Source organism: Teleopsis dalmanni, chromosome 2 (genome assembly GCF_002237135.1).
Source record: "Teleopsis dalmanni isolate 2A chromosome 2, ASM223713v2, whole genome shotgun sequence".
NCBI lineage: Eukaryota > Metazoa > Arthropoda > Insecta > Diptera > Diopsidae > Teleopsis > Teleopsis dalmanni.
In genome coordinates, this window is record NC_051847.1 from 54,994,058 (window position 1) to 55,020,870 (window position 26,813).

General features: G+C 27.5%; 5 protein-coding genes across 7 annotated transcripts; 3 read left to right on the forward strand and 2 right to left on the reverse strand.

Annotated features, from left to right (window-relative positions):
- Positions 1–420: 420 nt before the first annotated feature.
- On the forward strand, positions 421–841 carry LOC119674576. The gene is made up of 2 exons (XM_038085721.1): positions 421–647; positions 703–841. Exons 1-2 carry the CDS (start codon positions 433–435, stop codon positions 839–841), a joined length of 354 nt encoding a protein of 117 aa, XP_037941649.1. The 5' UTR covers positions 421–432.
- A 62-nt stretch (positions 842–903) lies between these two features.
- Positions 904–2,855, reverse strand: LOC119682484 (protein ANTAGONIST OF LIKE HETEROCHROMATIN PROTEIN 1-like). The gene is made up of 5 exons (XM_038095936.1): positions 2,676–2,855; positions 2,232–2,625; positions 2,077–2,179; positions 1,490–2,025; positions 904–1,067 (listed from the first exon to the last, which is right to left on the reverse strand). Exons 1-5 carry the CDS (start codon positions 2,742–2,744, stop codon positions 946–948), a joined length of 1,224 nt encoding a protein of 407 aa, XP_037951864.1. The 5' UTR covers positions 2,745–2,855; the 3' UTR covers positions 904–945.
- A 3,117-nt stretch (positions 2,856–5,972) lies between these two features.
- Positions 5,973–6,593, forward strand: LOC119685453 (transcription elongation factor SPT4-A-like). The gene is made up of 3 exons (XM_038099731.1): positions 5,973–6,124; positions 6,202–6,364; positions 6,424–6,593. The coding sequence occupies exons 1-3, from the start codon at positions 6,056–6,058 to the stop codon at positions 6,552–6,554; spliced, it is 363 nt and encodes a 120-aa protein (XP_037955659.1). The 5' UTR covers positions 5,973–6,055; the 3' UTR covers positions 6,555–6,593.
- A 2,094-nt stretch (positions 6,594–8,687) lies between these two features.
- On the forward strand, positions 8,688–10,668 carry LOC119682373 (transcriptional coactivator yorkie-like). 2 transcript variants are annotated; one of them, XM_038095789.1, is made up of 7 exons: positions 8,688–9,489; positions 9,586–9,668; positions 9,728–9,880; positions 9,939–10,048; positions 10,106–10,277; positions 10,338–10,390; positions 10,470–10,668. In XM_038095789.1, the coding sequence occupies exons 1-7, from the start codon at positions 8,747–8,749 to the stop codon at positions 10,566–10,568; spliced, it is 1,413 nt and encodes a 470-aa protein (XP_037951717.1). In that variant the 5' UTR covers positions 8,688–8,746; the 3' UTR covers positions 10,569–10,668. The 2 variants fall into 2 exon arrangements, with proteins under 2 accessions (XP_037951717.1, XP_037951718.1); XM_038095790.1 differs by having other exon boundaries at positions 8,689–9,489; positions 9,942–10,048.
- Positions 10,669–15,697: 5,029 nt separating this feature from the next.
- Positions 15,698–26,570, reverse strand: LOC119683597 (transcription factor Ken-like). Of its 2 annotated transcripts, none has more exons than XM_038097374.1 (3): positions 26,515–26,570; positions 19,317–19,486; positions 15,698–17,396 (listed from the first exon to the last, which is right to left on the reverse strand). In XM_038097374.1, the coding sequence occupies exons 2-3, from the start codon at positions 19,475–19,477 to the stop codon at positions 15,929–15,931; spliced, it is 1,629 nt and encodes a 542-aa protein (XP_037953302.1). In that variant the 5' UTR covers positions 19,478–19,486; positions 26,515–26,570; the 3' UTR covers positions 15,698–15,928. The 2 variants fall into 2 exon arrangements, with proteins under 2 accessions (XP_037953302.1, XP_037953300.1); XM_038097372.1 differs by having other exon boundaries at positions 26,166–26,568.
- Between the last annotated feature and the right edge of the window lie 243 nt (positions 26,571–26,813).

The following is a 26,813-nucleotide window of genomic DNA, read 5'->3' on the forward strand; positions in this document are numbered from 1 at the left end:
TAACACAGAGCCAATAAGAAAATGTATAAATTTTAATTATGGTGAATAAATGTTGTTCAATTTTAATAAGTATTGTTTGTGTACATATATAATTGAGAATGAATAACAAAACATATTAGTGTTATATGCTGTTCAGACACACCTTAGTTTCGTAAAAATCTTAGTTTCATCTTCGTTTCAGCGAAACTAAGTTGTTTTTTCCATACACAACTTAGTTTCAATGTCAAAACGAAACTAAGGAAAATAGCCTTAATTTCGCTGAAACGAAGCATGAAACTAAGGGAATTTTCAAATGCAACTATGTTAAAAACAAATTTTAAGCAAAAGATAAAATTGAGATAACGAAAAAGTGACATGTATTTTTAAAAACAGCTGACTTTAACAAAACCGGGAAAATATTTTGAATAAAATTTAAACAGTTAAGAATTGGCGATGGAGAAGAAGAGTTATAAAAAAAGGTACGGTTGGACCCAAGCAGCAGAAAATGCACTTTTGGAGGTTTGGGAGTGCAATATGGAAGGCTTTCGTGGTGCACGCAAGAACGGACATGTGCATAAAGAAATCAGCGATGCATTAAATCAACTCGGGTTTATGCACAACCCCAAAGAAGTGCAAACGAAAATAAATAACATGACCTCAAAATTCAGGTATTTGGAATTAACGTAATGAAGATAATAATAATATTTAATTTTTAATTTAAAGAAAGGAAAATTGCAAAATTGGCCCTTCTGGTGGTTCACCCTCTAGATGGGTCTATTATGAACGGGTGAAAAAAATAATAGGTGGCTTCAAAAGTGAAAACATCAAACAACTTCAAATAGAAAGTATTGATGGTAAATAAATATTAAAAAATAAATTATTCATGCAATCTGTTATTTATTTGTTATTTTTATTATGTTTATCTTTAATGTTTAACGGTTTTTCCAATATTTTAGATGCAGACTTTCATGAGGAATATCTGGAGGAGGAAATGGCGATGTCATCATCCCCTATGTCAACATTATTGCCACCAATATTATCAGAAGTGCCTACCACCTCATCATCGACTGCAATATCATCACCACAGCCTAAAAGAAGAAAACGATTGAATTATTTTCAGGAAGAGGTATTAAATACCTTGAAAAATTCATATGAAAAATTATCAAGTTCTTTAGAATCAATAAAGCAAACTGAAAGAGAGTTGCTTCAAGAATCAAAAAAAAAAACTGAAGAACTTCATGAATTTGTTCAAGATTCTAAAGAACTGAAAGATGTTTTTCTAGATTTTTTAAAAAAACAAAAATAAGTAAATGTAAATAATAAAAGTTCAAAAAAGTAACTAATTTTTATTTTAATAAAATGTAAATAACTAAAAATTAAGTTCAAATATGTTAAATAATTTTTTAGTTAATAAGTAATCTAATCATTACTTTAATAAGACGTAAATAATTAAAAATTAAGTTAATATATGTTAAATAATTTTTTAGTTAATAAATAAATATATACATACTCAAGTAAGTTGCAACAGCTTGTCTTATTTCTTCTGCAATAGGTTCCATATCAAAAATAATGGGGTGTTGGTCAGGATGTTGGTTTTTATCAATATTTTTCAGCTCTTTTAACCATTGTGCATTAATGTGGTCGTTGTTTTCATTTAAAAAATTGTGCAGCACACAACAAGCACTCACAATAATATTTGCATTATTAATTCTATTGTCTAAACCCTTTCCTATTCGTCGAAATCGTGCTTTTAAGTGTCCAAATGCATTTTCAACAACCCTTCTACATTTCGAAAGTTTGTAGTTATAATTTTTTTTTACAAGCGGCATATCAACATTAAATGGATATGGTTTCATTAAAGTTTGGGTTAGCCTAAATGCCGAATCTGCTATTATATATACTGGCACATCCAAGTTGCATATATTTTTCTTATTTTTCCTTAATAAGTTGCACGTATTTAACATCTTTTTCAAGTTGGATGTTTCAAATATATACGAATCATTACAACGTCCAGGAGTTCCCACATTAACGTACATGAAACGGTACCTATTAAATGGTATTAGTTTAAAATAGAGTGAAAAATAATAATCCACATACCTGAAATCCACTAAAGCTAATAAAACTATTGAGTGCCATCCTTTATAGTTGTAATAATCAACTGCATCCTCTGAGTTTGGACGTATTTTAATATGACATCCATCTAAATAAAATTATTATTAAACACTTTTACATTTAAATTTATAAGTACATACCAAGGGCTCCTAAACATTGTGGAAATCCGAGAAGTTCAAAACCTTTTACGCATTCTGCCACGGTTTCTTGTGTTAATGGAAATCTTTTTAAATATGTAGGTGACATCACTTCCCATACAATACTGCAAAATTCCAATACAATAGTGCATACTGTAGATTTGCCAACGGCAAATAATTCACACACTACCCTGTATTCCCCTGAAGATCCTAACGCACATAAAGCAATTGCGACTCTTTTGTCAAGAGGAACCGCTTTACGCCAATTAGTGTCCTTTTTTTGAAAAGATTTTAACAACTCACACAGAACTGAAAAACTTTTTCGAGTTATACGAAAATGTGTTTTAAAAACATCTTCCGTGTGACAGCACATGTTCCAAAATGCTGATTGCCGGTTCTAAAAAAAAAATTAAATAACATCATTTCAATGTACGATGATATATTTACAAATTTCCAAAATGGTCTTGGTACAGATGACGTTGTTCCAAGTAGTAAAGCTTTATAACAGTCCTCCATTTGTTGATGTAAAGTAACAATGTTTTGCTTCACCAATTGTAAATCATTGTCTAAGGCGCTACTTATTATATTTGCAGTAGTTTGACGATGGCAAATATTTTGAAAAATATATTTTAATAAGAATTCCATATTATTATTTATTTTTTGTATATTATATATTTTATTTATTTCTGTTTTATTTCAAAAATCAAATTTTTTAATTTCAATATCAAATATTTAAATATTTCAAATACAAATAGTGTTTTGAGCATGTAATTCCATATGTAAACAAAAAACATATGATTTCCTTAATTTGGGCAGTATGAACACTTTCGAAACTAACTTAGTTTCATTTTTCCGAAACTAAGGAAATTTGGCTGTCTGAACATAGTATTAAAATTAATTTACCAAAAATATTTACAATCGTGAATCTATTACTAAAATAATGAGTAACGCTTTAGAGAATGAATTTGATTTGTTAAAACAGCTTATAGTGTTTAAACAAATTGATAAGATAAATGAATAGCTGTACAGTAATATAACAATAAGTATAATAAATCTGAAATATGTGATTCTTTTTGATAGCGCTTTTGTGCAGATAATCATTTGACAAATGGTCCCGGCAAATTTACGTTCTTTTTAGTTACGAATAAAATGCATGTAATGCAGACTACTGCTTTTGTACTTTTTTATTGCGATTAAATTTAAAAGGATATGTAATAGTACGTTTCCACTGCTTCCTTAGTAAGCTTAGCTTACTAAGTAAATTTCATTAACCATACAAAGAGCTTCTTTGCATTTTCACTTACTTTAAAATATAGTAAACAAAATTCGACCAAAATTATACGAAAAATGAATGTAACATTGATAATTATCGAAATTTGACTTAGTTGATACAAGAAACAAAATGTAAATATTACCCCAAAATTACACAATGTAAATATTAACCAACAAGAGGTAATTTTTAAAATATTTTTTTTTTTATAAACAAATTATATAGTTAAATTATAAAAATATAAAAATAAGTTTATATATCAAATATATATTTGATATCATTATACAATGTCATATATTTTTTAACAAAAAATATTTCAATTGGATGTCAGGACAGATAATGGATAAGAGCTCACAAGTATGCATGGTGCATTTATAATGTTTGTAGTTCAATAAAATAAAATATTATTAATATTAGGAAAAAACATAACAATTGGGAATATGTGGACTGAGGGAGGTGAACAGTTATTTATATTGGCCATACAATGAAAGAAACACTTAGTTGATAGACTAATCAATTTTGAAGATGGCAAGAGAATGTCCACACGAAAGAGCAGTAGCGGACATAGTGACTAGTCAATATATATTTTTCAATTTTTTAATTCTTTATTTATTATTAATGTAGTTATAGTACATTTTATTTTTAATTTATAAGTTATTAATGTTATTATTAGTTGAAATAAAACTATTGAAAATTAAATAATTTGTATTTTTTATAAATCATTGCACTTTCTTTTCTATATGCAACAACTGTAAAGAAACTCATTGTTACTAAGTAATTTACTTAGTAAGTAGTGGAAATGTAGTATAAATATGCTCACTTACGCTTTGCCAATAAAAATAAACTCATAGAAGCTGTAAAAATGTTAATTTATCCTTATATTATGTTGCAATAATTGTTAATAATATATACAAAATTAAATTTCCTTAAATTCGGAAAGTCTAAGAATTCAATTATTAGCGGTTTATTAAAATGTCTGTGTTGCTTCCTGGCATTTTCTTTTGTAAAATTTTTTTAAAATTGCAGTAATTTGCTCCTAAAAGGCACAAATTTTGACATTTATGACTGAGCAACACTCTTTTGACTAACATGAGGCACACAAGGACTTATCACCGTGATGAAATTTTACGCGGCATTTTATTTTTCTCAGTTTCAATTTTTAATTTGCATTAAAATTGGCACGTTACATAAAGCATTAGTTTATTTTTTCTGGTATTTTTTGTACAACACGAAAACCATCTGTATTCACTTCCCAGAGTTTTAGTTAGGCATGTTCTCTTGATTGAAATATTTGTGATAAAGTTTTACCGGTTTTATGAACACATGTTTTTTTAGATAAAACTTGGTTTTACATTATCTCAATTCAAATCATGAAAATTTATCTTTTGTAGAGTTGTACTTCATTAATTGACAACTGGTTTAAAAAAATCATTAACATTTCATATATTTTAATTTTTTAACTAGAGATTTTTTACTATATCCAGTGATAGTATAAATTAATGAATATTATAAATAGTGAAATATATATTCAATAAACATTTACAGAAAGTTTTTCTCAATCGAAGTTCATCTTACTAACACATTTGTCCTGTTTACACAAGTACTAAAAGTTGTTTAATGGCTTTTAAAATCAATTTTAAGCACACTTTGAAATCAGTTTTTATTAAAAACAACTTAAGGTTACTAAACTTAATGTTAATTTAAATGTTAGAGATACACCTTAAAAATAATTTCTACATTAAATATCCGTTATCAGCTGACAGTTACTTTAAAAGTACTTTTAATAGTTTCACGGAATAGCCCTTAAAATTGATTTAGAAATTTGTTTTAAAATAGTTTTTAAGGCTGGTGTAAACATCATATTTCTTTGTTTTTAAAAATATTGGTATGGAGGTGTTCAAGGTTGTGCAGCATACGTTTTGTAAATAGAACCCCAATCGAAGTTAATATCAAAATTTTAGTTGACATTTTTTATGGCTTTGGATATCTATGTATATACATACATATATGGGTATATATATATATATATATAAGAACAATTGCTTATTCAAACTTGCTTATATGTATGACGTGGTATTGCGTAAGTGGATGAAATCCAGTCTTAATTGGGTTAGTGGAAAGACTTTTTCATGAAGGACATCACCAGTTACGGTGCTGATAATGCCGATGGATACAAAAAATAATATATGAGTTTACATGCGTTGATGCGGAAATAACCTAAAAGTACTTTAGTGACATTAATTTTATGGCGAAATTCATTCGTAATTAAATCGATGAAAAATTGTATTTATTCCTATATAATGTAGTTAAACTTTACTAATATAATAAACTTAAAAAAAGAATTGTATTTACAACCAGTACTTAACGAATTCATATAAAAGTAACAATAAATTATTAAAAATGCGTCATTGCTTTCATTTTAGGTTCAAATATATTAGAACGCAAAAATGTAATAGATTACTACATCTGTAACTTAGCACTTTTGGTAAATGATACATTGTGTTCTTTTTTAAAGAATAGTTGTAGTGGGAAGGTTTGAGTTCCTATCTCTACAAGTATGGCTAACTTGAGCGTCCCGATTACTACACGACAACTTCGGGCCTGCTTGCTTTGTTCGCTGATTAAGGTAAGAGGAGATTTCCTTCGTGTATTCCCAAATTTAGTTTGTAAAAACTTAAAAAAAAATACTATATTTACTTGCAGGAAACTAATTCATTCGTAAAAGACGGGTGTGATAATTGCAAAGACCTAATTCCTATGGCAGGTGACAGAGAGGCGGTTGACCAATTTACTAGTAAAAATTTTAAGGGGCTAGTAGGAAGTATGGATCCAGAAAATTCATGGGTTGCCAAATGGCTCCATGTTGGTACGTTAATATGCAAAACTTATTTCATATCATGAACAATATTTTAATTTCCTTAATAGATGATTTGGAACCCGGAATGTATGCAATTTCCGTTGCTGGTGACTTGCCAAGGCATGTTCTGAGTTCTTTACAGAAACAAGGTTATCGTTATCGCAACCGCGATCGATCTGGTAGAAAACCGTATGAATAATTTGTAATTGTTTCCTTTAACGTAATGAAGTAAAAACTACACAAATTAATTTTAAAATTATTATCTTTTAATTTTATATATGAAGTATTATTATTCATTATATTAATTATAATTTAATATGATGATAATGTATGTTTGGAAGGTTTTTTTGCCGATATTAACAAAGAATATAACTAACAGCTTGCCAAAAACATAAACATTGATTTGTTAAGCACGGCTTCCTCAGCTTTTAGTCTACGAGTCTACGGTCGCTTTAATTTTAAAATGGGTCTCTACGGGTGTATATTACCGTTTAAATTTATTTGTTTTGGTCATTCGTTACTAATTTCTAATATAACAATATTATATTATTAAATGAAGTTTAATTAACAATTTATAATTTTTCTATGATTATATTTTTATTATTATTTATAATGATACTAATTGAAATATTTTTATTAACACTTATTATTACGGTGGTTTTTGCGATTATTAATTTATATTAATTTTCAACTGAAATATTGTGACAGGCTCACTACATTAATTATATATAACTAAACAAGAATAAAGCTTTGTAGAGCCAGATAATAGTTTCTTCCTGACTTTTATTTTACGATGTCGATTCACAAGACTTTGGAATCAAAGTTCAAGACTTTTGGATTCGAACACTTGTCTACATTTGTGTCATTATCGGGCAATCCGATATGTGTATACCTATTTGAAAAAATCCGTGTTAGTTAAGCACCTGTCACTGATTAATTAGTGACAAAATTAAAACAAAATTTATATCTTTGCATTGATTTCATTGCACAATGATCAGTAGATACAATGGTTTTTACTACTAGAAAAAACTCAATTAGTATACGTATATACACGCGTTCCTCATACTCGGAAATTTTAGATTTAATCTGAAGTACGCCTACTTCGCAATCACGAAAAATGTCCTCGCTGGCGGATATTTCTTTAATTGCTGCAACATTTTTATTGTACTGTGTTATTACATCTTTATTATTTGAAAATTGTATATCCTATGATAAGAAATCAATTTCGAAAAGGAAAGGGTAAGAAGGTGAATGAGAAATTGTTTGAAAAATATTAATTTCATAATTAAATGAATTCTTGTTAAATGATTGAATTAGTTATGCATATTTAAAATATCAGGAAATACAAAAAGGCTTTGTAGTTTGTTTTTTTATTCATAAAGCGTGTTACTTTATTGTAAATAAATTTTAATTTTTATTAATATATTTTCTTAAAATATTTTTTATTTATTAAACATCTGTTGTTTATTGTAATTATTGTAAATGAATTTTAATTTTTATTAATATATTTTCTTAAAATATTTTTTATTTATTAATATCTGTTGTTTATTGTAATTCTAGCTAGACCTTCTAAAAGTTGATTGAGCTGCGTATAACTCGAATCTTTAGAGACACTCTAAAGTCTTAATATAATCTAAACCCCTTTCTTATTGAAAATATATGTGGTTGACTTGTAAGTTTAAGATAGTTTTGTTAGGTTGAAATTTTTAATTTTCTTCAAATTTTTAATTTATTTTTTATCATTTCATAAAATTTAATATTAGTATAGATTTTTAATTTACTTTAATTGAAATTACTTTTTATAAACTAATATAATATATATATATATATATATATATATATATATTTATATCCTTTCAATAAAGTATTATTAATATGTATTAAATTATAAATAAATATATTTTCTGCTTAAACAAAATCATTAAATGTTTGCAGGGTGATTGTTTTTGCTTTGATGTACACAAAATAGATAAAACCAAAGTAATACAGACGAAACTCCATGATTCCCTTAAGAAAACGCGTTATTCCGTCTGGCAACCTTGGTTGCTTGAGTTGAATAATGCTTCTCCAACATTGCAGTGGCATATTTTTAAATACATAATTTTTTATAAAAGTATTTCTTACATAGATTTTAATTTGCGTTTTTATGTGTATTTATACAAATTAATTATGTTTTATGAGTTTAATGTATTTAATATAAGTCAAAAAATAGCAATTGTTTATATTAATGTAAATTAGAAAGGTGATAAAAAATATACTAAAACGCCATCTTTATTTGATTACAATCAAAAGATTTAAATTAAAAATTACCTTTTGTTTTGTATATTAGTTTTTAATATAGTAAAAAGTGGAACAAAGTTCGGTTTTTTATAATAAAAATATATCATCAAAATGTCGGTAAACAAAAATAGTCAAACTATAAAAGGAAATATATCTGCAAATGAAACTACGCCTACAACAAAAGGAGTTAACAATTTGGTAGTGCGTATCGATCAAGATTCAGATGATAATTTGCAAGCTTTATTTGACAGTGTGCTTAATCCTGGTGACTCAAAGCGTCCTTTACAAGTGCCTTTTCGAATGCGAAAACTTCCAAACTCGTTTTTTAATCCTCCAGCAGTTAGTGCGAGATCGCCATCAGTATCGCATTCACGAGCTAATAGTGCCGATTCCGCTTATGATACTGGATCTCAATCAAATGTGAATCAAACAACAAATGTTACCCCGCCCACTACATCTCAAACTTCATCGCCTCACACTACTGTTGCTCAACCTCCGACAATTCCAAGTAAATTACCAATATGTCATTCACGTGCCCACAGTAGCCCAGCTTCTCTTCAACAAACTTATGCTATACATTCAAGTAATATGAGTGGAGAACCCGGGGCGTGTGTACCAGAAAGTGGTCCGACAGGTTTTACAACTGGACTTGTAAATTTTCCACCTGGTATAAGCGCATCAAATAATAACGAAATTGAGCAAATGACCCAACCAACTGCACCAGTTCAAACATTTCACATGAAACAACGTTCTTATGATTTCGTAAGTCCTATTCAATTACAAAATGACTTGGGTCCATTACCAGCTGGTTGGGAACAAGCCAAAACAAACGATGGCCAAATTTACTACTTAAAGTAAGTTATTAATTTTCTTTGCTTAAATAATTTTTTTTTAAATTTTTGTATTATTTTTATAAATTTTTATAAATATTAATAAAAAAAAACTTTCAGTCACACAACAAAAACTACGCAATGGGAGGATCCAAGAATTCAACTAAAACAACAGCGCACAGCGCAGCAAGCAATTAATTTTGGTTTGTTTACATATATATTACACAAAGTAATAAAATTTTAACATAAAAACTTTAAATAGCTAATTTAAGAGCTTCCCAGAGAGAAACAGTATCTCTTACAGATAATCTGGGTCCTTTGCCTGAAGGTTGGGAGCAGGCATTAACGGAATCCGGTGATGTTTACTTTATTAATCATATCAATCGAACAACTTCATGGAATGATCCTCGAATACGTATGATTTTATATAATATTATTAATGTAGTTAATATGGTAAATAATATTTATTTTAGCAGCCGATTTTTTACGAAAAAATTTGAAAGTCTCTAAACCCGAAATAAATTGGATGGACTTGCAACATACTGAAAAAGAACAAGAATTTTTTAAACAAAAACCCGAACAGGTTGAATTTGAACAAATATAATAATATTTAATTACGTATTTAATTTTTTATTTAAAGATTGCGCCATTAGCTAGACATCCTGTTAATCTACAAATGGATCCATTCCTTTCTGGCGATAATCACGCTCGACAAGAATCGAGTGACAGCGGTTTAAGTTTATCATCAAATACATTTTCAGTTAATTCGGAATTTATAACACATATAGATGACAGCATGGACTGTATTAGTGGTTAGTAGATTAAAATATTTAAGAATTAAATCAAATACTAATGTATAAATTTTTTAACAGAAAATGGTATAAATTCTTTAGATTGTCCAGACAATTTAGTGTCTTCTTTACAGGTATGTTGTATTAATGTATAATTAATTAATTTATTCATATCGAAAATGGTATTTTATATATGTTTTTTTTTTCTTTTAGTTGGAAGATAATATATGCAATGAAATGTTCGATGTTCGCAACATGTTAAGTTCATCTTCGACCAAGCCAGATAATTTGGAATGGTATAAAATAAATTAACATTTAGTACACGTAAAATTGTATTAAATTACGAGTTATTTTTTATATATTACATTTTTTCAATTTTAATAAATATGGTATGCGATATAATATAATCACCTAAAAAGGATTAATTGTTATTATGGTTTAACTAAATTTAATTTATTTTTTCATATTTTTGTATTCTATATCATTAGGAATGTTGTTTAATGTTATATGAGGTTCTTCCTTAAAAAAAGGCATATAATTTTCAATGTTATTCGAAATACAGTGTCTTAACAAAATTCTATAATAAGGAAATCTTTATCATAAAATATTATAATATCATAAAATGATTCATTCAAATAATTTAAGCCAATATACAATTTTTTTTTTTGATCCATATTACTTTAATTTTTTAGGTTATGCCATTTCTGTTCGCATCAAAGTTTGTCATATATATTAATAATTATATCAGTCAGATTTATTATCTTTAATCCCATTTTTCGGGTAACAATCAAAAATATACATATCAACCGTGATATGTAAGAATTAATATAAATTTAGAAATACCTATTCTAAATATCTAGACAATATAGTGGGCTGTAGATAAAGGAATACAGTGTAGTCTGGGTAGCGTAAACTTATTATTGCACAGTTCTGCTCACATTATCCAATTTCTTTATGCTGTTTAAATTTAAATTTATGCACGATTCAATATTAGTACGTTCGTATAAGTATTCTACGAAGAAACTAACAATGTGAAATAAAATAAGATAAATAATTGCTTTTTGTAGTTACTTATGAAATATTTAATGTGGTTTTTCAATTCGAAATTTGTTGTTCAGGTTAATTGGATGTACACGGAGGTATACTCTACTCAACCTACACTGTAATTTTGTCTAGACTTTTAACATTAATTAATAACGTAGCTGATCAGCAGATAACTTTCCACTGAAATCGGTCTTTCGTTCTTATCAATAAACATTCTGACAAGTTGAAAAAAAGTATTATCAGACTGTTCAGAGCCGGGCATTCGTAAAGAAAATGTTTAATAGTTTCTTTTTCCTTAAAGATTCCACAATTGCAATAAGAACCAAGAAATGTACAGTTTTTCTGAGTGGATTGCTATACATCAGCGGCTAGAGAAGTGTAGTAAGTCTAACAGTATTCACGCGAGGAATGAGTGAATACTAATTTTTTTAATTTATAATGAGTTTCCAAGAGTTTTTTATTGTATTGTAATGAGAGGACCATGTTAACCGGAAAGTTACACATGATCTAAGTTTTCTCCATTGGTTATTAGCAAACTGAAGAAAGTAGATATGAGTACTTCTAAGTACAATCTGCAGTGAAACATAAGTCGGTAGCAATAAAAATACATCTAGATTCTAGATCATCTGATTTTTCTTTTTTTTTTAATGTTCCTCGCCAAATAAATATATAAAAATTTTACTTAAATGAAATAAAAGCAGATATTTTTGATACTATATACACGTAAATGAAGTCACTATAGAAAAAATTTAATCTAAGTTTCTTAAATCTCTAGCTTAAAATAGTATAATCATATAGATTATTTTATTAGACAAAATTGTAATACAAAATAATTATATATATAAAACAACAAAAAAAAAACCATTTAACTTAGATTCCAACAGCCCCATATGCAACTTTATTGATATAATTTCCATGTATAAATCACGTTTTGAGCTAAGCATATCAACTGATAATGTAAGGTAAGAGCTTATCTGTCTTTAAATTTAAATTCTTAAATTCAAAGTAAATGTCAAAAATTGAAAAGCTGTAAATATTACTTTAAATTATATATTAGTATGCCCTGTGCTTATTTGAATAGGTTTATAAAGCACAATATATTTATAACGGATAAAAAAATTATAGATACAGGTAAGTATCTTAAAGAAACAGTTGAAAAGGGAGTGTAAAAAAGTATATACAAAAAAAGTCAGTAGACAATAGGTCAACTATTACCAGAGTGGTAATTCTGGTATTGTCAAGAGTCTACTTTAAAAGTAAGTAGAAGAATATGTATTTTAATATTAGGCTAGTTATTGAAACCCGAATTAATCTTGGTTCCTCACATTTAAACTCACATTTAAAATTAAAAATGAGAAAAAAACCTACTTTATGCTATTTGAAAAAAAGGACTTAAGTTTTTTTTAATTAGAAAGTAAATGGAAATCATATGTAAACGGGTCGTTTTTTTTTTTGAATTTTATTTAAAACTAATGAACGGATATAATTATTATTTTGATGATTATCGAAAATAGCTACATAATTTAATTTGTCTTCACAACTGTGGTTTTGAGATAATGTCTTATGGAACAAGCCGTTTTTTACATTAAGAATAATCACTACTGAAATCTTATGTTCCGATTTGTCCTAATTTTTATATCAAGGTTTATAAAAATATGGAATTAATAACTTCAAACTCACGCGACATAATTATCATTGAGAATGTTTGGGTTTTGCTGCATAATTCAAGTAGATAGCTTGAATACTATGGTGAGCTGATAACTTCTGAAGTTATTAATTTAGTATTTATGAGTACTGTTCGTTATCAAAGTTATTGTATCATATAGATATGAATTACATAACTCAACCAAAAGTCTAAAATAGAGGTTTAATGATAAAGATTAGGATACGAAATTTTTGATGTATAAAAAAAGTTATTAAGAGATTACTTATAATTCTCTGCAACAAATTTAAATAATATATACATTCAAAAATATTTTGTTAAAGTTAAGAACATAACATATGTTATTTTTGTAGCAGATTAACTCTTAGTAATTTTAATTACTAAGTTTTTTTATGTTTTAGAACATTGTTACAATTTCCGAGGTGTATAGATGATTTATGAAAACTGTAATTTAATTTTTTTTTTTCAGAATTTTAATAAGAATAATTATTTTTATGTAAAATCCTCAACATTATTTTTTGAACTAATTATATCAGATATTTGCAAATGTTTTTTAATAAGTACTTACTTACTTTCTTGTTGATGATACCTTTCACACAAATAGTGATATTGCGGAGGAATAATTAGTTAACAAAATTTCAATTTCCAATAATTAACTTATAATATATAAATTATTATTTCATAATATAAACTTCAATGAATTTCAAATATACACATTTCTATAATAAACAAGACAAAATTGTTATTGTTGAAAACTTGTTTTTTTTTACATAGCCTTTTATTTCATTTTTACTTCTTGTTCTCTTGTTTACACTTTACATCCAAAAAGAGTAATATATGTACGTAACAATGTATTAACATCGGCAGCATTGAAACGCTTAAGTTTAGGCTTGAGAATTTCCATAAAAATTATTAGCAAAATTAATTTGCAATTAAAAATTGCATATTATTTTTGAAACACACATTGTAAATTATGCACTACTGACAAAATTTCCTAAAGGGTAAAAAAAATGCATTTAAGTTAGATTTATAGTATGTCAAACCTAAAAACGCCACTTTAAGTATTAAAAACATTTTTCCTATAAAAAAATGAAATTAACTAAATTTTAGTACTAAAATTTTCATAGACGAGAGGTAGTTTAATTAGTCTTATACTGCATAAACATTATGAGAAAAAATTTAAAAATAATTAAGATTTATTAGGGTGGCAAACATCATTAATTTTTTTTTATTTGCATTCTTTGGAGAAGAAATATTTTCAAAGATATTGTTCGTTATGAAGTTTTTAAATATTTTACATAATTCGATCAATTTTTTATTGAATTGTATCCAATAATATTACTCTCTAAGCTTATATGTTTTTTTTTGCTACTACATATGTGTGGAATAACATCTGGAAATGCTTTATATTAAAAACAGAAAACAAAACAAATTTTTTATCTTAACATTTGTATATACATACATAGGTAAGTTAGAATACTAAACTATAATATATATGACTGACTTATATAAATATATATTATATTTATAATCTATATATATAATATATATGTCTGACTTACATATGTATTATAGTCTAGTATGGAGTATATTTTACTTTAACATGATATGCATGTGCAGCAGTCGGATTTTTCTAAATTTTCTACATAGATATTATAATCTCTCCTATACGAAATGTGTACCAACTTTAGCTTTAGTATGTAGATGAATTAGTTAGTGTTTTCATAGATTAACTTAATGTTAATCATTAATGTTAATAATTAATTAATGTTTTATTTTTTTCCTTTTTTGTTTTGTTGCCAGCGTATTATACATGGGTTTAGGTAAAGCAAAATTGTAAGAAACTGTGCTTGTATTTTGTTGTTGTCCATTGCAGGCTCGCGCAATCTTTGCATTTTGTGCACCTTGCAATAAGTTTGCAAGACAGTGTGAATACCCTTATTAAAGGTACTCCTTATATCTTTTAAAATTGTTTGCACGGTTTTTTCAAAACTTCCAACTCTTTTTTTTTGTAGTTTTTTAAATTTTTGCGTTTAGCTGGCACTTTGGCTGTTTGTTTATTTCTTTTCCAAGTAATTACTACAAATACAAATAGGCAGTTTCTACCAGTTCACTTTGTAATTGATAAAAATCATATGCTTAAATTTACTTAATACTAGAACACTTTTTTTTGAACTGTATTTCATCAAAACAAAAATATCCGCAAGACCATTTTGTAAATAAGGACATTTTTAAATATCTGGCTTAATTACTTGAGTAAATTAATTTGAGAAGTTTCTGTATTGCATTGATGTAACTATGCCGTTTTTACTTAACTTTTTGACGCTCTTACATGTTATGACACACAAGAATTAGAAGGTATATGGCTGAATATGTATGGCAATAGATATCTCCTATCGAAGAGCGAATGCCCCTATAGTTGCCAGAGAGAGGTGAGCTAGGCTAACCGTTGTTTTCATTATAACTCTGTGTGACTTAAATATTATTTATTAAAGTTGATTAACTAATGTAAATAAAAAATAATATATGAATATGTATTATATTTAGCTTACGAATGAAATTATTTTTATTTTTTCTTCTGTGTTTATAAACAAACCTCTTCAGTGTCTATTAACACAATACATATTAATTTTAAAAAATATTGGAAGATATGTTTTTTTACATATATATAAAATAAACTAATTACAATTTATTAATAAAATTATTGAAATATAAAAAGTGATATATTACTAAAAAATTTATATAATAAAACATTCAGGTCACTTTGTATGTTGTATGTATATATTATTCAGCATAAGTAGAATTTCAGGTTCACTGCTTTTATTTGAGTTCCTTTACTTTTCCTTTTTTTCATTTTTATTTGTGTTTTTAATTTACATACAGCAACAGTTGTTAAAAACTTTACTGATACTTATATACACAAGTATATACTATTAATTTGTTTGTATTTAATATATTGGAAATATTATTCACGCAGATTCTTAGTAAGAAGCAAATTGTTATGGTGACCAGATAAATGTCGCACTAATTCTTGAACACTTTTAAAGGACATGGAACAAAAACAGCAACTATATCTGCTTGTTGATTCTGAACCATTTGTTGTGGTTATTACATTCCTATGCACGGAACAGAGATGTTTTAGAAGATGAGCTTTCTGTTTGAACATCGCTACACAGAGGCGGCATGCAAAAGGCTTCTCACCTGTATGAACTCTCAGATGAGTTTTTAAGTTCCATGACATGCCAAATTGTTTTCCGCAATATTCGCAACGATATTCTCGAACTGTATTATGCATATTACACATATTAGCATTGTTCGTTGATATATCTTTTCCTGGTCCCGGATTATCACGATTCAATGAATCTAAATTTAGGTTTATGTGTGATATACTTGTTAATCCTGTTTGTAAGCCAGATAATGTCGACATAGATGAATTTTGTTTTGATTGCCATTGATATACGAATTCCGGTGTTATATGTAATGATGTTTCAGGGCTCTGTGGTCTCGGTATATGGTTTTGCAGGATTTTACGATTGGCTAAAAGTTCGACAGGATTTTGTATATCATCCTCGTAAGATGATAAATTTTTTTCTGATACATAAGACGAAGATTTGGATGAGCGCAGATCATCTAACAAATTAGGTTGACATGAAGCAAACGGTTGATTATGATTTGGAGAATTATGAAAACCAGGTCGTCGTTTTCTATGCGGAGTTACAACATAATTATCAGGTGAATTATTTAGTTCCGAATGATCGGCCAGACCTTGTAATACTTCTTTATTTGATTCGAAATAAAAAGTTTTTCGCTTTATACTATCACTACCATGCAGCGAATATATATCTGAATTTCTGGTTTGCTTTTCTGAACATTTTGTATCGGAATCATCATTTTCATGTTTTGTTCTTAAATCTAAAGATAAATTTACAGGATTAAGAGGTGCAGATCCATTTCGTATTCCATTTGCTTGGAAATCTGTTAAATTTTCATGCTTAAACATCAATATATCATTGCGTAAATCTTTGCTATCTTGGTCTTTTTCTAAGTACTCATTGTTATCCTGTTGTTCATCTAAATTTCCAAAACCTTCGGAAGATTGTTTTGCATCATTGCTATTATCATTTTCAGCTTTCAAGGAATGTTCTAAACTCGAACTGTTACTGGTCTGTCCACTTTTTACAGTATCGGAGCCAAAACGTTCACGTAAGTTATTGCATTTATTATTAATAATTGTAGAATCCGTTGTTTTCCAATTATCGGACTTTATTTGGAGTAACAAAAGTAAATCGTGTAAATAATTTACATCGCGGGATGTAATGCAAGTTTGTCCGGAATACAAGAAATCTAAGAGAAACTTAAAATATGTTGCATTAACATCAGGAAAGTATACTGTTGTTGTGCAATCGGGTAATTGCGTATCTTCCAATAACATTCTGGAATTAGTCAAAATAAAAAACGATTAATTCTATATAACAAAATATAGTATATAAAAAAAAAATTAATAGTCTGTTTACAGATGTATCTATAACTGTAAAAGCACTTAAATTTTATAGGAATTATAAAGTACAGACTTAATAATATAGTATTATATCATATATTAATTGAACTCATCTTGTTAAAAAGATGAATAACAGCGCCAATTATTTATAATAATAAGTTGTAATAAATAATATTATAATGAACACAGTTAGCTTAATAAAACTAATGAAATCAGATGATTGACTAGGTCTAATTGTAGAGTTAACGCGTAAATATGTTGCTTAATTGTATTACATTAGATCTCTAGCCTATTAAACCACCAATACTTTTTATTTTAAGTATTATTAATCTAATAATAATATTAACAATAATAATAATTACTGTTAATAATAATAATATTGTTAATAATAATTAACAATAATATAATTACAATAATAATTAATTTAATTAATTAATTTTTAAAATTGAATTAAAAATCCGATTATAAAATATTTCAAATAAGTATTATTTGTAATTACTCATTTCAACTATTTCGAACTTAAATAACCGGTAGGATACGGATAAATTGATGTGTGCACTCCCTTAGAAAGAGTTGTGCGCTCCCTTCCTCAGCAGAAGAGAGCTGTGGTTGTTTAACCTCATAGAATGTGACCGGATAACGTGTCCTTTTGGAAGTCCATGAGAATATTGGTAACATTCTTTGTGATTGCACGGCTTTGCTCTGAATCAAGAATTTGGTATTATATCGGTAGTTCTTGTCTTCGTCTTAATTAGGAACAACTCTATGAAATGCATTCTGGCCATCAATCAAAAGGCTAATCGTTTCTTTTTAGCTGGTACCACTGAAGTACAAGTGGAATGCCGCAGTATTCTGCTTTATTGTGAGTCTGTATTCTTACTAATTTCTATTATATTCTAAGTATTTCAAAGTTAACCTTAGAAATGCATTTTAAAAATATATTGCTTTTTACAGTTTATTAGAGCACACATTAGCACAACTTTTAAGAACAGCCAACAGGAAATGTAATATCGAAACAATCATAGTATATGGTAAGAGCAAAAGACATAATTTTTTCTTCCACCGACCTTGGAGAAAAAACACTAACTTTCGTGGCTAGCACTTCTTTTTTGGGTACCCAACAAGTACTTGAATTTGTAAACTTGTAGTTGTTGAAATATCCGTGTCCAGACAGAACTGAGTAAGATAGTAGTTGACCTCCCCAAGATGCTTGCTAGCCAGTTTTTCAGCTCTAGGATGAGCCTTGAGTCTATCCATCGTCCACAGTTATCAGAGTTCCAACGTTTCTGCTATACTGGTGCTATACTGCTATACCCCGACTGCCTGGCTATTCGCTTTTGAGTCTGGAGATCAATACGTACATTGTCACTAATCACCAGCAACTCCTGCTTCAGACACAGCATGATACATTAAAGGTATCCTCAATGCTGCTGTTCGTTGCACTAACGCTAACGCTTAGTTACTACACTAAAAAACTATAATGTGTTCACTGTTTACATTAGTTCGCTGCAATTAATCTGTTCAAGAATCGATTTTACTGATTATTATTGTTTCGATGTTACATTTCCTTCTTTGAAAAAATACCTATTGTAATATTATCGCTTAAAATAAATTGATCTATACGTAGCATTAAAATTAACCTTAAAGAATCTAATCTAAAAAATTTTTATTATAAAATTACAGAAAAAAAATTTGAATTAGGTAGAACAATTAAACTAAATAGTCGAGCAAAAACACTTTTAAAGCAAAACAAAAGTATACTTTGAATAAATTCTATTATATTATCTTTTTAGTTTTAGTTAAGGAATTTTCAGTGTGTCTGATATATGTCTATATATATGTAAATGTTGATTACCTTATCAATGGACTTGCTGCTGCAAGAACTAATTTATGCGCATGCAGTTTCACTTTGTTCTCACAAACGATGGTCAGGTCGGCAGGATGTTCGCCTCTAAATGCTGCACCAATTTCTTTGAGTATGCACTCTCCATGCTTACTATATTGCAACATTAACATTCTTGGTAACTATAAGATTAAAAAAAAAGTATATTAAATTTAATTGCAAACCTTGAATTAAACAAAAATCATAGGTGTGAGTACAGGTATGTATGTTAATTATCACAATGCATTGTAGGTTTAAATGCGCTACATTTCAATAGATAGAAATTGAAACCTAACCTATATATAATTTTAACTCTTTAATAATTTTACATATAACTGTTTAATTACACTCTAAAAACAGATTCACATTAGAAATTGATATCAATTATTTTCAAATACAATTAGAAACCGTATGTTTTTTGATGAAAACTAGAGAGGGTGGAGAAATCTTGGGGACAGTATGTTTTTTTGGTGAAAACTACGATTTCGGATTTGTCGCGGTAAACCCCAACGGCATATTTTTGTGTCTATTTACTTAGAATATTAAGACCATTTTGCAAAATATTCCATAGATTGATGGCATTTTTTCCGGAAACTATTAACGTAATATCATCCACGTAAGTAAAAGTTTTGTAATCCCCTGATCTCAGTGTTAGCAATAGTTCGTTCACCGCTAAGTTCCAGAGGAAAGGAGAGCGTGCATTAGTATTTCGCAAAGACAGGCAACTATAGCAGCTGACTAATAAAGCTAATGAGCGCATTATCAACACCTAGACGCGAAATTGCGCTCTATATTGCACTTGAAAGTCTATTGTTAAAAACTATTTCAATATCTACAAAAGCAAACTGGCAAAATTCCTTGAGTTTAATGACTATGTTTAATAAATCTACTTTGTTTAATAAAAGTTTACGTCTAATATTAAATTAAATTCATACATTTTGCGTAATGATATTATATAGTAAAAAACAGAAAACATTTTATACATTGTTTGGATTTGTTTAGATCATACAATATGGTACATGTTGGTGCAAATAAATATTGTATTCAACAATTTTAATTATTATTTTAAAGAAAGGTCATCTTTGAATATGAATTGCAATATAATTATGATATGCCGAAACAATAATAGTGCAACAAGGGCGAAGGATTTAGCAGTCCAGTTCCTTACTGTTAGTTAAATTTAAATTTAACTTTAATGCATCAAAGCTTACTCTAGGCATAAATAATGGCTCGTTGTAATAATATGGATGAGAAACTGTTTGTAAGCTAGCTAGAAGTTAGAAGTATGTAACACATAAATAGTGTCCCTATGAAAAGGCGTGACTCCCCAATTTAAATAAAACGGAACGTTGGCTATGAATCTAATTATAAATTATGACAGCTTTGTCAGAACAGTAAGAAAAGAGACCCTGTTGTTTTGCGCATATACGGACAATGGGAAAACAGTTCATATCTGTTTTACCTTTTCTAAAAATTATTAAAAAGTAAAAGTATTGAAAGTAAAACTAAACAACACTTATATCATTATGTGGTATCTCAATATGATCGCTAAAATTTGTTCAATTTAAAAAGAGTTACTACAGCGTTAAATTATTCCTGAACAGAATTGAATCAATATATTAGTGTTTCGAGAAGTAAAGCCCAATGATAGAAATATTTAGCATGAAATTAAACAAAAGTATATCACGTTACACTTAAAAAACAAGAAAATATGTTATATTTTGTTTTAATTCTTATACTTTAAAATGTAATTTATTATATGTAATGTTAATATGTTATGGTATGCTTATTAAAGTAAAATTGACAAATTTCTGACTTTTACACATAGTTCATTTAATGAACTATTACAGAATAATAGGTCTTCCTCAAAGAATAAATCTGGCTTGGTTTTTTTATTCAATATTTCTCCAGATCTACAGGTTTTTAGTTAGTTTAGCGCAAACAGATAAATTAGTTTACTTATGTTTCGGACATCCAACACCATTCTGTTTATTGGACTATCAGTTTGTCATGCTTCTTAAGCATACGTGAAATAATTAAATTATATTGATAAGTTTGATCATTATTCATTGATTCAAGATTCCAGATATCATACTTTTCAATAAAAACCAAAGATAGATAATGGATTCATTTGCTGACAATTAGAAAACAATATCAGTTAAAATGGTCGGATGCTCCTGTAGGTGGTACTGTTATTAAATTTAGTCTTTTAAATATAGTAATTTACAGAAGTAAGAAATTTAAAAACCTATTTGGACTGAATTACTTTTTTAACATTTTTGTTGTTATTCCGATATAGCTGTATAGATTACTTTTTTTTATGGAGAATATTAAAATCAAATGCGATTTCTAAAATTTATGACGATGTTTCGTAAATTTTGCTTGCTCACCAAACATATTGAGTAAAATAATAATAATAAATAAAAAGTTTTTTTTTTATTGTGTATATAAATAAATTGCTTATATAAATATATGTGAGAAAAGTGTATATTAAATTTGTATATATTAGATATATATATAACTATGATTTTTATGAAATCATATGATTGATGATTCTTAAACAGTGTCATAATTAGTCGCATGTCTGAAAGGTACTGTAGGTTTTCCAGAAATCACGTATTTAACTCATACATATCTTAAAAAACGAAATTGTTGTATTTTGACTATCCGTCACAAAATGAATGCCTGAGATCCTTAAAGCGAAAAATTATGGTTAGAACAGTTGTGAAGCTTGTCAAACTTAACGGAAAACTTCTCAATTAATGATAATTATAAAATCGTTAACATTTCAACCTGAGTCGCAATCTACAAATGTTATGTCTTGAAGTAAGATAATTTTCCTTCAAGTGGAAAACCCATAGTCGAAAAAAAATAATGATAAGCCAGAACACATTAAACAATATGAGAAATAAATAAATAAATATAAATATTTTCTTAAACATAAGTGTGGATAACTTTAATGAGATACCTTTAATAAAAGGCTTTAATGAGGGAAGCTAATGTTGAAACAGTTGTGATAGTGGTAGATTTTTCCTATTTTTCAACCGATCCTAGTTTTAGGATCGGTCCAACCGATCTATTCCAACTGATCTAAATAAAAGATTGATATATTAAAGGAGTAGAACTGGCATTACTATATCTCAAATACGAGTATGTCGGCTTTATTAAAGCAACTACAAAATTTCTAACCATAAATTAAAAATTTCTCGTATTTGAAAGTAACACTACCGGAATTATTTTGACTGTTTCGAATTTAAATAATATATTCTAGATAATTGAATAAACGATATTATTGTTATTTGGCAAGAATACCAACTAAATACCAGTTCATCATTTAAATTCACAAAAAATGAAGTAAACTTTAATGCACTATTTTATACATGTATGTTACAAGATTTTAACGTCCACAAGAGAGTAAAAACTAATATGCTATTCTGATACAATAATCGGGTACTATTAAGGTGGGGTTTAACGCAAATAAGTTCACAATAGATAAAATTTTCTGTCGCACTAAAAATTTGAGAAAGAAGCGGTGTGAAATTTTGAACTGCAAAATATTGATCTTTTTAAGCATCTGAGATATATATGCTCTATCAATGACAAACCCGCGTATTTTCCGCGGACCTTTTGAGTCATATATGCTGTATGATTATCAACTTAATTCACTTTAAGGAAAGAAATAAATCTTAGAATTCCGTGTTTTCGTAGTAGTCTGCATATTTTTAAATATGTCCTCTTAATCTTAGCCTGAAGTTTCGACTGTAGAAAACACAAATCCGACAAATGTTATTGTTCTAATGTGAAACCTAGAACTTAAAAAAATCAGATGTATAGTAAATATTATAGTAGTTATACGAACTGAGATCTGGAGATGGGCACATCCGAAATTGTTATGTATCACGGATAAATACATTACTCTTGGATTTAACCACCACTTTATTTAAATTTATGTATTTTTAGTATACCAGAAGGAAGGTGACAAAGCGGATGAAATATAGGCACATCTAGAAATGTATTGTATTAGGAATAAATTCGTCTCTCATGGATTTAATCACCACTTCGATAAAGTATAGTTATTTTATTATACCAGAAGGAAGGAGATAAACTGGAAGAACTGATATCTGCATATAGCCACATTCGAGAATGATATGTATCACAGATAAAAACATCTCTCATGGATTTAGTCAACATTTGGTTAAAATATATTTATTCTAGTATACCAACAAGAGAATAAACTGGACGAACTGAGATCTGGATATCGGTCCTTTTAATGTAATACATATATTAAGGATAAATATATCGCTTGACAATTATGCCGTAATCGCAAATGTGTAATGTCCCAGTATAAACAATAATTTACATGCTATTTACTTATGCTGCTTTATTGAGGTGGTAGAACCAATTCATCTGGACCCGTTCCTTTTCTAACCTTTAATGGGCGTGTTGTTTTCTTTTTAAGTGCTTCAATTTTTCATGAACCACAACAACAACAATATCTGTACAATCACAAGTCTGATTGGGTTTAAAAAATTGAAAGTTATATGTGCCAAATTCAGAAGAATTCGGAAAGAAAAGATATAGCTGAACGAGTATATAATATATTATATTTTTTATTAGTTACATATGGACTATAAATATTAATTGTATATACATTATATTAATATACATAAATCATATTAATATATATTGATTATATATATATTATATATAAATAATTATTTTTAAATATATTAATATTTTTTTTAAACATTTTCTAACGTTTCTACATTAAAATTCTTATTTAAAATTTTCTAGTAAAAATAATTATAATTCTTAATGATTGCTCGAAACTTTCAAAAAATAGTATAAATTTTTATTGAGCTTAATTGCTTAACTTATTCATTCGATCTTAAGCTGGCAAAATACAAGTTTAAGCAAGCGAATGTTCCGCGAAAGGGAAAGCGAATAGAGCGGGTGGAAGTAAATGTACGTTTGCAATACATTTACATAAATTTTTACTTGATACTCTTGGCGTTAAACCGTAGTCGCTTGTATTGAACTTTAAAAGATAGACAGATAGATAGATAGATAGATAACCATCAAATATTGTCATTTAAGAAACATACATGTTTTCAAAATTTTGTTGAATATTATAATTCATTATTAATCTCATAAATCAAAAGAAATATAAAAAGTTATTACATTCATTAAATACCATTAGAAGAAATAAATTTTAATAAATATAAAAATTTATTTTCAAATATGTACATAATACATATCCGCAAACATAAATACTTTTACTTATAGTGGACAACTCAGACAAATCAAGTTAAAAAGTATACATTTATAAATAAATATATATATATGTATATATACATACAAACGTAGTCATTTCTTTTCTGTATACCCATTTTAAAATTTTAAATATCAAAATTCAAGTAACTACATAAGCTTCCTTTGAAGTATAGCATCATAACAGCATGTACAAAACACAAGCCATGTGAATATATTTCCCTTTCACAAAAAGCTTTTTCTTTTGTTTAACCAATAAATTTATTAAAGCCTACTAAATTTACAAATTTCATATTTAAACGTTGCAACATATAACATTTAACGCAAAACAACAACGTAAAGCAACGTAAAGCTTTGCTTATAGCACAGAATATCTTGGGCACTGTTTAGTAAAAGTTAAAAACACATTCATATACATACATATGTAGGAACACATGCTTATGCTAAAACATGTTTGCTCAAATATATAAAAATTTACCAAGGTAGATTTCGTAATGTGCAATATAGACTTCGTATCTATACTGCATGTAATTCATAATACAATTGTACATACATATATCCCTTTCACAAAAAAGCTCTTTTACTCTAAGTCACTCACACACTTTCAAATAAATTGACCTAAAAATGATGTGAGTAAGGAGAAGTTGCAATTCTGTTTGTATGTGTTTGTATAGCAAAATGCTTGGCTTTATACATCAACTTCATGCGAAAAGCTTCAAAATGACACAAGACTGACTATGTCTCCATGCATAAATACACATACACACATAAATATATATATATAGATATATAGTTTAGTGAATATTTTTACATACAAATGTAAAAAATATGCTATTGCAACCAGACGATTGCTTAACTCACTCACTTATTTTATATATATATGTATATATAAATATGTAAGTATGTATCAAAGTATAGATGTATAAAAAAACATGATTTATATTTAACACATTTAAAATTAATGGTCAAAAACTATAGATGCTTTTTACACATTTTCTCGAGAATGTTTTGAAAAGAAGAAACTTCATTATATTTTCACACTTATTAAATTTATTGGTGCACACACAATAAATTAAATTAAAATTAGCATGCGAGTAGAGACAACGCTCGTTTCACTTCTGAAGGTCATATTTAACCTTTCTTTTATACTTTTAGTTTAATTGCGTATTGTGTATTAATACTTATACCCTTCGTTTCTTTCTGTATTCATTTAAATCAGCACAAAGAGTTTAATGTTGTATTTAACCTTGAAGAGTTTCTTTCACATAAAACTATAATAACATTTATTTGTACGAACATAATCCAATGATCTTTAATGAACAACAATATGAAACGTTTACTATATGATGTATAGATCAGTAAAAGAAAATTTATTAAATCAAATGAAAATGTTGTCTTAAATTAATTTTCATTTTAATCCAAATATCAAAAACCTTGTATTAATTTTATGAACTTTTTAATTCAACTCTACATATATTATAAAATGCATTAAAAACCATTTTAATTATTTAACTTTAAGATTGTGTTTATGCAAGAAAATAGAAAGCATACCTGTCGCATTAAACAAAAATTAAATTGATCGCGTATTTTATTTGCTTTCCTGTTGAAAACTTTATTTATTTGTATACGTAAATAAATTCACATACAAATGCAAGTAAAGTAGTATATATGTTTTTTTATTGGTCGCATAAACTACATAAATCTATGTATGTAGTTATTATAACAAGTATGCGTAGTATAACACTTTTATTGCAAAACTTTTGAATTCTGCAATCAATACAATTCTTTTTAACTTCACATATAATATTTATAAAGTATCGATATTAACAATTATGTTCTGATTGAATGTAAGTTGATTTGAAATATTATTGCAACACATTTAAAAAAAAACCAAGATCACCTTTACACAAGAATTGTTTACTGATGTACTTAGTTTACCAACATTTCACGTACTGAGTTCATTCGTCTGATGTTAATGCAAAATGAGTCGAGCTTTGTGAATTACACAAAATTTGAATTTCTTCCTATGTGGCCGAACCTTTTGTGTGTAAATTTTCTTACCAGAAAACTGAGAGAAAATGAGAATGAGAATGAGAAGAGAGCATGATCAACAAGTAGATCAACAAATATAGGAGTGCGTATATGTGAAAATAAGATGCTAATAAGAAAAATTAAATAGAAAAATATATTTTCAACCTA